Source organism: Scyliorhinus canicula, chromosome 2, assembly GCF_902713615.1.
Source record: "Scyliorhinus canicula chromosome 2, sScyCan1.1, whole genome shotgun sequence".
Classification (NCBI taxonomy): Eukaryota; Metazoa; Chordata; class Chondrichthyes; order Carcharhiniformes; family Scyliorhinidae; genus Scyliorhinus; species Scyliorhinus canicula.
Window position 1 is genome coordinate 282,886,289 of NC_052147.1, and position 14,164 is coordinate 282,900,452.

Sequence of the window (14,164 nt, forward strand, 5' to 3'; positions counted from 1 at the left end):
TCTGGCTTCAGCTCCAACACTGGAAACAAAACTAAAACACACCCTGCAGCCTGCTCAAAAATGAAAGTAAAACGCTGACAGAGAGCCCAGCTCCACCCACTCTCTGACATCACTGCAGTAGTAAACACCCATTTCTTAAAGGTACTTTCACTACAGGGTATTGCAAAACATCAGAAGAAACGGGCTGCGACTCCAGAAGGCCGCGCGTCAGTTTGGTGTGATGGAAATAACGTTCCCAGGAGACAGATTGTCTGGTCAAGGAATAGAGCCTGATGACATGAAGATACAAGACATCATAAATATACCTCGAGCCACAGACAAAAAGGGAGTACTAAGTGTACTGGGCATGATCAACTTCATTGGAAAGTTCATACCAAATGTCTCAGCAGAGACAGCCTGTCGTAGAGATATTCTGCAGAAAGTGAACAACTTAACTTGGACTGAACAACATAAACAAGAATGGATCACACTAAAGAAAGCTCGAACGACCACACCAGTATTAACATTTTTCGATCCGACAAAAAAATAACCAAGGTTTCAACAAATACATCGAAGGATGGTCTAGGTGCAGTATTGCTACAACAGGAAGACGGTAGTGATTGGAAACCAGGAGCGTCTGCTTCAAGATCTATGACAGAATCTGAATGTCGTTCTGCACAAATCGAAAAAGAGTGTTTCAGGCTGGTGAATGGTTTGGGAGCAATTCCATAACTATATATATGGTCTCCCTACCTTCATTGTCGAGACAGATCAACGATCGCTGTTTGCAATAGTCAAGAGGAACCTCATATTCAACACCTGATGATGAAACTTCAGAGATCTGACTTCGAAGTAATGCACACACCTGGCAAGCAAATTGTGGCAGCGGATTCATTGTCCAGAGCGACAACAGCACCAGACAACAGCCCCACTGGAGAGGATGTGCAGGTTCATTATATGATTACTAAAACACTACCAGTGTCGGATGCAAAGTCAAAACTGATTGTTGACGAAACAGAGAAGGCTGAAGTAGTACAAATTCATCTGTAAGTCGAGGCATATTCATGATGTCTTGTATCGTCATGTCATCAGGCTCTATTCCTTGACCAAATATTCTGTCTCCTACAAACATTATTTCCTTTACAACAAACTGACATTTGGCCTTGTTGAGTCATAGCCCATTGCTGATACATAATCTCAATAATGGATGGCCGAAAGGTTCATGTTGTAAATATCGTCACATACGAACAGAGCTAAGTGTAGCAAACGGTTTGTTACTGAGGCAAGGGAGAATCGTAATTAAGAACCTAAGAACTAGGAGCAGGAGTAGGCCATCTGGCCCCTCGAGCCTGCTCCGCCATTCAATTAGATCATGGCTGATCTTTTGTGGACTCAGCTCCACTTTCCCGCCCGAACACCATAACCCTTAATCCCTTTATTCTTCAAAAAACTATCTATCTTTACCTTAAAAACATGTAACGAAGGAGCCTCAACTGCTTCACTGGGCAGGGAATTCCATAGATTCACAACCCTTTGGGTGAAGAAATTCCTCCTAAACTCAGTCCTAAATCTCCTTCCCCTTACTTTGAGGCTATGCCCCCTAGTTCTGCTTTCACCCGCCAGTGGAAACAACCTGCCCGCATCTATCCTATCTATTCCCTTCATAATTTTATATATTTCTATAAGATCAACCCGCATCCTTCTAAATTCCAACGAGTACAGTCCCAGTCTACTCAACCCCTCCTCGTAATCCAACCCCTTCAGTTCTGGGATTAACCTAGTGAATCTCCTCTGCACACCCTCCAGCGCCAGTACGTCCTTTCTCAGGTAAGGAGACCAAAACTGAACACAATACTCCAGATGTGGCCTCACTAACACCTTATACAATTGCAACATAACCTCCCTATTCTTAAACTCCATCCCTCTAGCAATGAAGGACAAAACACCATTTGCCTTCTTAATCACCTGTTGCACCTGTAAACCAACGTTTGCGACTCATGCACCAGCACACCCAGGTCTCTCTGCACAGCAGCATGTTTTAATATTTTATCATTTAAATAATAATCCCTTTTGCTGTTATTCCTACCAAAATGGATAACATCACATTTGTCAACATTGTATTCCATCTGCCAGACCCTAGCCCATTCACTTAACCTATTCAAATCCCTCTGCAGACTTCCAGTATCCTCTGTACTTTTTGCTTTACCACTCACCTTAGTATCGTATGCAAACTTGGACACATTGCCCTTGGTCCCCAACTCCAAATCATCTATGTAAATTGTGAACAATTGTGGGCCCAACATTGATCCCTGAGGGACACCTCTAGCTACTGATTGCCAACCAGAGAAACACCCATTAATCCCCACTCTTTGCTTTCTATTAATTAACTAATCCTCTATCCATGCTACTACTTTACCCTTAATGCCATGCATCTTTATCTTGTGCAGCAACCTTTTGTGTGGCACCTTGTCAAAAGCTTTCTGGAAATCCAGATATACCACATCCATTGGCTCCCCGTTATCTACTGCACTGGTCCTCAAAAAATTCCACTAAATTAGTTAGGCACGACCTGCCCTTTCTGAACCCATGCTGCGTCTGCCCAATGGGACAATTTCCATCCAGATGCCTTGCTATTTCTTCCTTGATGATAGTTTACAACATCTTCCCTACTACCAAAGTTAAGCTCGCTGGCCTATAATTACCCGCTTTCTGCCTACCTCCTTTTTTAAACAGTGGTGTCACGTTTGCTAATTTCCAATCCGCCGGGACCACCCCAGAGTCTCGCGAATTTTGGTGAATTATCACTAGTGCATTTGCAAATTCCCTAGCCATCTCTTTTAGCACTCTGGGATGCATTCCATCAGGGCCAGGAGACTTGTCTACCTTTAGCCCCATTAGCTTGGCCCATCACTACCTCCTTAGTGATAGCAATCATCTCAAGGTCATCACCTGACATAGCCTCATTTCTATCAGTCGCTGGCATGTTATTTGTGTCTTCCACTGTGAAGACTGACCCAAAAAACCTGTTCAGTTCCTCAGCCATTTCCTCATCTCCCATTATTAAATCTCCCTTCTCATCCTCTAAAGGACCAATATTTACCTTAGCCTCTCTTTTTTTGTTTTATATATTTGTAGAAACTGTTTTTATATTCTGAGCAAGTTTTCTCTCATAATCTGTCTTACTCTTCTTTATAGCTTCTTTAGTAGCTTCCTGTTGCCCCCTAAAGATTTCCCAGTCCTCTAGTCTCCCACTAACCTTTGCCGCATTCACTGCGCATGGAGTTGCTACAAAAGATTCATGAGGGTCACCTTGGAATCAAAAAGTAAACAAAGACATACAGAACATGGTGGAAAAGTGTAACTCTTGTCAACGATATCAATATCAACAAACAAGGAACTTATGAAAATCGGTGAAATTGTGTTAGTTCCTTGGCAAAAGGTCGGGAGAGATAATTCTATCTTGATGGTAAAGAATATTTGGGAGTGGTAGATTATTACTCAAATTATCCAGAAATAGCCCAATTATCTAGCTCGTCAGCAAATTGTGTAATCATGCACTCGAAAGCAACGTTTGCACGACATGGAATGCCTGAGTTAGAAATGAGTAACAGTAACGAATGGCAGGAATTTGGTTGGCAGTATGATTGTGACGCCAAGTCGATTATGCCCACAATCAAATGGCAAAGCAAAAAACAGGGTACAGATAGCCAAGCGGTTACTGAAGAAAGTTATGACAGTAAAGATGATCCATATTTCGCATTGCTAAGCTATTGAACATCTCCATTAAGTTGTGGTTTATCGGCAGCAGCAACGTTGATGAATGGGAAGCTGTGAACAGCTCTGCCACACCTTACCAAGCAAAGACTGAATGAGACGATGAGAGACCAAATAGAATCTCAGGAGATGGAATATTGTGAGAAGGCTACCAGGAATCTGAAACCTTTGAAACCAAATGACACGGTGAGAGTGGAGGACCCTGATGGCTGGTCAATACGTGCAAGAAACAGGTCCAAGGGCCTGTACTGTGATACCTGAACAAGGCCGGGTTTTACGGAGGAATAGACGAGCACTCCTAAAAGTGAAAGAGCCTGTTGCTGAATAGCAAGGCGAGGATGTATATGAAAGTTTACATTCATCAAAACCAAAACAAGCAGTGAACGAGTTAAATGTCAATGTACAGAATGATGCCAGAACAATGATACAATCAGAGTGGAGGTACCTACAGAAGTTCAGAACTATCGCACAGATTCACCAGATTTACCAAAGTTGAGACAATCACCTAGAAACAGAAAGAAACCGGAACGGTTGGATCTGTGAATGGACAATATAACTGTACATGATGTATAATACATTGTTATACATATCATATGTAATATTCACTGACATAATGTATTATATGTTTTCACCAAAATCTCAAGGAAAGGGGATGTGGCGAAGTGTATGTGTAAATATGTATAGCCTCTGACCAGTAGGTGTCAGGCATGAGTAACAGGTGACATTGTACCCTAGGGGAGGTCTTGAGGAGAAACTATCATGGTCAGCCATGTTTGTGTTAGTTCCAGGTCTGCACGGTGGCGCAGTGGGTTAGCACTGTTGCCTCACTGCGCCGAGGTCCCAGGTTCGATACCGGCTCTGGGTTTCAGTCCATGTGGAGTTTGCACATTCTCCCCGTGTTTCTGTGGGTTTCACCCCCACAACCCAAAGATGTGCAGGGTAGGTGGATTGGCCATGCTAAATTGCCCCAACTGGAAAAAATTAATTGGGTACTCTAAATTAAAAAAATTGTATTAGTTCCAGTTTTATACCATTAGTTTCTTACCCACACTTTATTATACTATAATAAAATTCCTAGTCTTGAACTAGATGTTCTTTAGTATGCCGATGCAGTAATTGTCACGATACAAGAATATAACAGTCCCCTACCTCTTTTCCCGCCTCCTGCCTCTTTCTTGTCCCCACACGGCCTTCCTCATCCCCTTGCCTGTCTCCCACCTGCTACCTCTGTCCCGTCCCCTGCCTCTCTCCCGCCACCTGCCTCTGTCCCGTCCCCTGCCTCTCTCCCGCCACCCCGCCTCTCGTCCCCCGCCTCTCTTCCAACCCTGCCTCAATCCCCCTCCCCCCCCGTACCCCCACTGCTCCCCCCCACACACACCTCTCTTCAATACCCTGCCAGTCACCTCTCTCCTCTGCTTGGCTGTTTCAATCCTGCTTTCTATCCTTGCCCTTCTCCGTGTCTTTCTTTCTATTTGTCCCACTTTGTCTTTCTGTCTCCTCGTGTTTCTTTTCACATCTTTCTCTGTCTGTCTCTTTCTTTTTGCCTGTTTGTCAGTCTATCTTTGTTTCTGTATAAGTCCGCCTCTCTCTTTGTTACTTTCCCTCACTGTCTGTCCGTCTCTCTCTCTCTCTCTGTCTTTTCCTTGTCCCCCTCTGTCTCTCCCTCTGTATCTGTCCATCCCACTCCTACTGAAATTATACCAGGGAATGCAAACATGTTACTGAAATCATTTGTAAATGTTGGTGTGAAAGCAGTTCATCCACGAGTTTAAGAAAATGCATTAACCCAGTTACGCCTATTTATAGATTGAATAACCCAGAACATTACTGACCTAAACCAGGGGCTGGTTTAGCACACTGGGCTAAATAGCCGGCTTTTAAAGCAGACCAAGGCAGGCCAGCAGCACGGTTCAATTCCCGTACCAGCCTCCCCGAACAGGCGCCGGAATGCGGCGACTAGGGGCTTTTCACAGTAACTTAATTGAAGCCTACTCGTGACAATAAGCGATTTTCATTTCATTTCATTTCATTGTGGTCCTCTTGTAGTCTCAGGGGTTAGCGTGCACGGTGCATGGCTGCCCTTGTAGCTGTGCTGTCTCCTGCATCACCGAGAGACTGTGTTCTCCATTTAGTCAGTCATTCACAATCTCTGAAGCTGGTCAGTGGGACAACACTAGGACATGGCCACACACCGAAACTCCCCACCGTCTGTGGCTGGCACACTGCAAACACTCAGCCCCTACCATTGACATCAGGGAGATAGAGCACAATAGACACTGAGTCGCATTAGGGGGTAGGGCAGAAGGCCAGAAACTTGATCAACGAGGTTGCTTTATAGGAACATCTTACAGTAGGAGCGAGACAGGTTTAGGGAACGCATTCCACAGCTTAGGGTCCAGGCAGCTGAGGACACAGCCCCCACTGGTGGGGCAATTAAAATGAGGTTATTCTCCAAGATCAGTGTTGAGATCTCTGAGGGTTGTGGGAGTGGAAGAGGTGACAGAGATAGGGAGGGGGTGAGATCATGGAGGGATTTGAAAACAAGGATGGGAATTTTAAAATGGAGATGGTGCTTAACCGGGATCCAGTGTAGTTCAGCGAACAGAGAAGGTGATGGGTAAATGGGACTTGGTGCGAGTAAGGACGCAAGCAGCAAAGCTTTGGAGGATCAAGGGGGAGGGGCATTGGAATAATGTCTGGAATGTGGAGGGCAGTTAGGAACATTGGAATAATGTCTGGAATGTGGAGGGCAGATGGGGCATTGGAATAATGTCTGGAATGTGGAGGGCAGTTAGGAACATTGGAATAATGTCTGGAATGTGGAGGGTAGTTAGGGGCATTGGAATAATGTCTGGAATGTGGAGGGCAGTTAGGAACATTGGAATAATGTCTGGAATGTGGAGGGCAGTTAGGGGCATTGGAATAATGTCTGGAATGTGGAGGGCAGTTAGGGGCACTGGAATAATGTCTGGAATGTGGAGGGCAGTTAGGGGCACTGGAATAATGTCTGGAATGTGGAGGGCAGTTAGGGGCACTGGAATAATGTCTGGAATGTGGAGGGTAGTTAGGAACATTGGAATAATGTCTGGAACGTATGGGGCAATTGGAGCTATTGGAATAGTAATGCCTGGAGGTAGAAAATGCTTGATTGAGGGTTTCATCCTCCGGAAAGTGCTTTGTAAAAGCTGGCACAGACTTGATGGCCTTTTTGTGACTATTCAACATCCCTCTGAGCTCTATGGGCAGGGGAGGGAAGAGATCAGTTCATAAGGCCTGACACGACGAGGGTTAGCAACACTAACAAACCTGAAGCTGCATTTAAACGCTGTCTGCCCAAACCATAGCCCTGCTTAGCTGGGGTTATGGGGATAGGGCGGGGAAGGAAGCCTAGGTAGGGTACTCTTTCGGAGGGTTGGCGTAGACTCGATGGGCTGAATGATTATTAATTACCTTTGGAGAGCAATAATCCATCAATCTTAGATTTAAAATTAACAACTGAGAGCCAGCATCAATTGCCGCTTGTGGAAGAGAAATCCAAACTTTCCCCACCCTTTCAGTGTCAAAGTGGTTCCTCTTTTCACCCTCTAGTCCCACACCCCCGCAGATATTAATCATCGCCCCCTTCATTTTCTAAATTCCTTGGCGTACAATCGGAGATTGTGTAAGCCTTCCCTCTCGAACCCCGGTGTGTTTCTGGTTAATTTACACCACGCTACCCTCACGGGGCAGGATGTGGTACCCAGGCATCTCGCACCACATCAAGTGTGATCGATGGTAATTGGGGAAAGGGACAGATTTTAGATTTTTTTTATTGTCACGTGTACCGAGGCGCATTGTAAAGTATTTTTCTGCGAACTGCTCAAACAGATCATTCAGTATTTGAAAATAAAATAAAAGAAATACATAATAGGGCAACACAAGGTATACAATGTAACTCCATAAGCATTGGCATCGGATGAAGCATACAGGGTGTAGTGTTAATGAGGTCAGTCCATAAGAGGGTCATTTAGGAGTCTGGTGACGGTGGGGAAGAAGCTGTTTTTGAGTCTGTGCGTGCGTGTTCTCAGACTTCTGAATCTCCTGCCCAATGGAAGAAGTTGGAAGAGTGAGTAAGCCGGGTGGGAGGGATCCTTGATTATGCTGCCTGCTTTCCCCAGGCAGCGGGAGGTGTAGATGGAGTCAATGGATGGGAGGCAGGTTCGTGTGATGGACTGGGCGGTATTCACGACTCTCTGAAATCTGATTGGTTTAGCACAATGGGCTAAATAGCTGCTTGTAAAGCAGACCAAGGCAGTCCAGCAGCGCGGGTTCAATTCCCGTACCAGCCTCCCTGAAGAGGCGCCAGAATTTGGCGACTAGGGGTTTAATCACAGTAACTTCATTTGAAGCCTACTTGTGACAAGAAGCGATTTTCATTTCATGAAGTTCCTTGCGGTCCTGGGCCGAGCAGTTGCCATACCAGGCTGTGATGCAGCCCCATAGGATGCTTTCTGTGGTGCATCTGTAAAAGTTGGTAAGGGTTAATGTGGACATGTCGAATTTCCTTAGTTTCCTGAGGAAGTAAAGGCGCTGTTGTGCTTTCTTGGTGATAGCGTCGACGTGAGTGGACCAGGACAGATTTTTGGTGATGTGCACCCCTAGGAATTTGAAACTGCTAACCATCTCCACCTCGGCTCCGTTGATGCTGACAGGGGTGTGCTTTGCTTCCTGAAGTCAATGACCAGCTCTTTAGTTTTGCTGGCATTGAGGGAGAGATTGCTATCGCTACACCACCCCACTAGGTTCTCTATCTCCCTCCTGTATTCTGAGGGACAGAGGGGGAGATGAGAACAATTTCATTTTCACAGTGCATTGTTGTAGTCTGGAAGATGTTGCCTGAAAGGAAGCAGAAGTTAATCGGAATTTTCCAATTGGAATTGGGTACTTAGTTGAAGGAGAAAGATGAACAGATTGTGGGGAAAGAGCAGGGGGAGTGGGGATCCAGGACAGACACGATGGGATCAATGGCCTCCTCATGTGCAGTAAGATTTGATTCTTTCTCTTCCTTTCTCCTTCCAGCCTGACAATATCCTAATGGCAGACTCGGCCAGTGAGAGTGTCCGGATCTGCGATCTCGGGAATGCTCAAATAGCCACACCGGACACACCGCAGTACTGTCAGTTTGGAACTCCGGAATACTGCTCGCCAGAGATCGTCAATCAGGCACCAGTCTCACCTGTAACCGACATCTGGTACGAAATATCTTTACTATGTGTGAGGGAGTTAGTGACAGCATTCAGTCAACTTACAGAACTGGAAAACTTTTAAGAAGATAGACACTCATTTAAGTCATGTCCTTGATCATCCCAGACTGTCACACTGTCCACAGACTGTCACACTGTCCACAGACTGTCACAGTGTCCACAGACTGTCACACTGTCCACAGACTGTCACACTGTCCACAGACTGTCACACTGTCCACAGACTGTCACACTGTCCACAGACTGTCACAGTGTCCACAGACTGTCACAGTGTCCACAGACTGTCACACTGTCCACAGACTGTCACAGTGTCCACAGACTGTCACAGTGTCCACAGACTGTCACAGTGTCCACAGACTGCCACACTGTCCACAGACTGTCACACTGTCCACAGACTGTCACACTGTCCACAGACTGTCACAGTGTCCACAGACTGCCACACTGTCCACAGACTGTCACACTGTCCACAGACTGTCACAGTGTCCACAGACTGTCACACTGTCCACAGACTGTCACAATGTATCCAGACTGTCACAGTGTCCACAGACTGCCACACTGTCCACAGACTGTCACACTGTCCACAGACTGTCACACTGTCCACAGACTGTCACAGTGTCCACAGACTGTCACACTGTCCACAGACTGTCACACTGTCCACAGACTGCCACACTGTCCACAGACTGTCACACTGTCCACAGACTGTCACACTGTCCACAGACTGTCACAGTGTCCACAGACTGTCACACTGTCCACAGACTATCACACTGTCCACAGACTGTCACACTGTCCACAGACTGTCACACTGTCCACAGACTGTCACAATGTATCCAGACTGTCACACTGTCCACAGACTGTCACACTGTCCACAGACTGTCACACTGTCCACAGACTGTCACACTGTCCACAGACTGTCACACTATCCACAGACTGTCACACTGTCCACAGACTGTCACACTGTCCACAGACTGTCACACTGTCCACAGACTGTCACAATGTATCCAGACTGTCACACAGTCCACAGACTGTCACAATGTATCCAGACTGTCACAGTGTCCACAGACTGTCACAATGTATCCAGACTGTCACACTGTCCACAGACTGTCACACTGTCCACAGACTGTCACACTGTCCACAGACTGCCACACTGTCCACAGACTGTCACACTGTCCACAGACTGTCACAGTGTCCACAGACTGTCACACTGTCCACAGACTGCCACACTGTCCACAGACTGTCACACTGTCCACATACTGTCACACTGTCCACAGACTGTCACACTGTCCACAGACTGTCACACTGTCCACAGACTGTCACAATGTATCCAGACTGTCACACTGTCCACAGACTGTCACACTGTCCACAGACTGTCACAATGTATCCAGACTGTCACAGTGTCCACAGACTGTCACACTGTCCACAGACTGTCACAGTGTCCACAGACTGTCACAGTGTCCACAGACTGTCACAGTGTCCACAGACTGTCACAGTGTCCACAGACTGTCACACTGTCCACAGACTGTCACACTGTCCACAGGCTGTCACACTGTCCACAGACTGTCACACTGTCCACAGACTGTCACACTGTCCACAGACTGTCACAGTGTCCACAGACTGTCACAATGACCACAGACTGACACACTGTATCCAGACTGTCACACTGTCCACAGACTGTCACAGTGTATCCAGACTGTCACAGTGTCCACAGACTGTCACACTGTATCCAGACTGTCACACTGTCCACAGACTGTCACACTGTCCACAGACTGTCACACTGTCCACAGACTGTCACAATGTATCCAGACTGTCACAGTGTCCACAGACTGTCACACTGTCCACAGACTGTCACACTGTCCACAGACTGTCACACTGTCCACAGACTATCACACTGTCCACAGACTGTCACACTGTCCACAGACTGCCACACTGTCCACAGACTGCCACACTGTCCACAGACTGTCACACTGTCCCCAGACTGTCACAGTGTCCACAGACTGTCACACTGTCCACAGACTGTCACACTGTCCACAAACTGCCACACTGTCCACAGACTGTCACAGTGTCCACAGACTGTCACACTGTCCACAGACTGTCACACTGTCCACAGACTGCCACACTGTCCACAGACTGTCACACTGTCCACAGACTGTCACAGTGTCCACAGACTGTCACAGTGTATCCAGACTGTCACACTGTCCACAGACTGTCACACTGTCCACAGACTGTCACACTGTCCACAGACTGTCACACTGTCCACAGACTGTCACATTATCCACAGACTGTCACACTGTCCACAGACTGTCACACTGTCCACAGACTGTCACACTGTCCACAGACTGCCACACTGTCCACAGACTGCCACACTGTCCACAGACTGTCTCACTGTCCACAGACTGCCACACTGTCCACAGACTGCCACACTGTCCACAGACTGTCACACTGTCCACAGACTGTCACACTGTCCACAGACTGTCACAGTGTCCACAGACTGTCACAATGTATCCAGACTGTCACACTGTCCACAGACTGTCACACTGTCCACAGACTGTCACAGTGTATCCAGACTGTCACACTGTCCACAGACTGTCACACTGTCCACAGACTGTCACAGTGTCCACAGACTGTCACACTGTCCACAGACTGTCACAATGTATCCAGACTGTCACACTGTCCACAGACTGTCACACTGTCCACAGACTGTCACACTGTCCACAGACTGTCACAGTGTATCCAGACTGTCACACTGTCCACAGACTGTCACACTGTCCACAGACTGTCACAGTGTCCACAGACTGTCACACTGTCCACAGACTGTCACAATGTATCCAGACTGTCACACTGTCCACAGACTGTCACACTATCCACAGACTGTCACACTGTCCACAGACTGTCACACTGTCCACAGACTGTCACACTGTCCACAGACTGTCACACTGTCCACAGACTGCCACACTGTCCACAGACTGCCACACTGTCCACAGACTGTCTCACTGTCCACAGACTGCCACACTGTCCACAGACTGTCACACTGTCCACAGACTGTCACACTGTCCACAGACTGTCACACTGTCCACAGACTGTCACAGTGTCCACAGACTGTCACAATGTATCCAGACTGTCACACTGTCCACAGACTGTCACACTGTCCACAGACTGTCACAGTGTATCCAGACTGTCACACTGTCCACAGACTGTCACACTGTCCACAGACTGTCACAGTGTCCACAGACTGTCACACTGTCCACAGACTGTCACAATGTATCCAGACTGTCACACTGTCCACAGACTGTCACACTGTCCACAGACTGTCACACTGTCCACAGACTGTCACAGTGTATCCAGACTGTCACACTGTCCACAGACTGTCACACTGTCCACAGACTGTCACAGTGTCCACAGACTGTCACACTGTCCACAGACTGTCACAATGTATCCAGACTGTCACACTGTCCACAGACTGTCACACTGTCCACAGACTGTCACAGTGTATCCAGACTGTCACACTGTCCACACACTGTCACACTGTCCACAGACTGTCACAGTGTCCACAGACTGTCACACTGTCCACAGACTGTCACAATGTATCCAGACTGTCACACTGTCCACAGACTGTCACACTGTCCACAGACTGTCACACTGTCCACAGACTGTCACAGTGTCCACAGACTGTCACACTGTCCACAGACTATCACACTGTCCACAGACTGTCACACTGTCCCCAGACTGTCACACTGTCCACAGACTGTCACAGTGTCCACAGACTGTCACAGTGTCCACAGACTGTCACACTGTCCACAGACTGTCACACTGGCCACAGACTATCACACTGTCCACAGACTGTCACAGTGTCCACAGACTGTCACACTGTCCACAGACTGTCACACTGTCCACAGACTGTCACAATGTATCCAGACTGTCACAGTGTCCACAGACTGTCACACTGTCCACAGACTATCACACTGTCCACAGACTGTCACACTGTCCACAGACTGTCACACTGTCCACAGACTGTCACACTGTCCACAGACTGTCACACTGTCCACAGACTGCCACAATGTATCCAGACTGTCACACTGTCCACAGACTGTCACAATGTATCCAGACTGTCAGTCTCCTCAGACTGTCACAGGGACTCTCTGTTTTGTACTGATGATTATTCCAGGAGAAATACTGGCCCCAGGACACAGCCGGATGAACTCCCCTTGCTCCTCCTCTTCTTCCAAATACTGTTGGTGAGACCTTTCACATTCACTGGCACGGGGAGATGGAGCCTCTATTTACCATACCCTCTGACACTGCAGCACTCCCTCAGCATTTCACTCAGAGTGTCAACCTGGAGTCTGTGCTCCAATCTCTAGATAGGACCCCAACCCAAGGTCCTGTCTCTCACAGCGTAGAGAATGTCATCCAATCAACCGAGGTTGCGATTATGTGTTGGGTTGTGGAGGAAATCACTGCCAATGGTTTAAACATTGAGCCAGATGTGACAAGGTGATTGAAACAGATGTATTTTGCGACCTGCCGCTCTATGCCATTGGTCACTGATGTGGGTTATGGGTTTGTTTGTTTGAATGTGGTGTTTTGTCTGGAGTTTCTCACTTGCTATTTTATCTTATTGACAGGCCTGTGGGAGTGATTGCCTACATTTGGTAAGTGCCTAACTCTGCACATTGTTACTGTCTCTCACACGTCTGTTGTCCTAGTTTTCTGCCTTACCACGGGCTCTTGGTGACTGACAACACAGGGATATACATGTTGTAAAGAGGGCGTAGTGAGTGTGTAAAGGGATGTAGACAGATGCAGGGACTGGTGTCATGTGAGAGTACCTTTGAGAAATGGGTGTTTATCAGTGATGTCAGAATGTGGGTGGAGCTGGGCTGTCTGTCTGCTTTTCACTTTCGTTTTAGGCTGTTTGCTACAGGGTGTGTTTGGTTTTGTTTTCGGAGCTGGATAGCTGCAGGCAAAGCAAGAAGCTGGATAAGGATCTCTCTCTGCAAACTAAAGACTGTCTCCAGATCAATTGGGTGATTTCAAAGTGCTGACTGCCCTCAGTAGAGAATTTAAACCTGATCTCTGCGGTAAAAAGGGTCTTTTGTCTTATGGATGTTAATAAGGAAAGATTAAAGTTTTCTAATAGAATATTGTATCTGTGGGGATGATTGATGTTGATAGTT

General features: G+C 47.1%; 1 protein-coding gene across 1 annotated transcript in view; it reads left to right on the forward strand.

The window, feature by feature from the left end:
* The window catches only part of spega (striated muscle enriched protein kinase a), a 462,850-nt gene that overhangs the window by 358,820 nt on the left and 89,866 nt on the right, over positions 1-14,164 (forward strand). The window contains exons 21-22 of the mRNA XM_038790314.1: positions 8,812-8,984; positions 13,613-13,639. Of these exons, the coding sequence (XP_038646242.1) occupies positions 8,812-8,984; positions 13,613-13,639 (200 nt within the window). The remainder of the gene's footprint in view (positions 1-8,811; positions 8,985-13,612; positions 13,640-14,164) is intronic.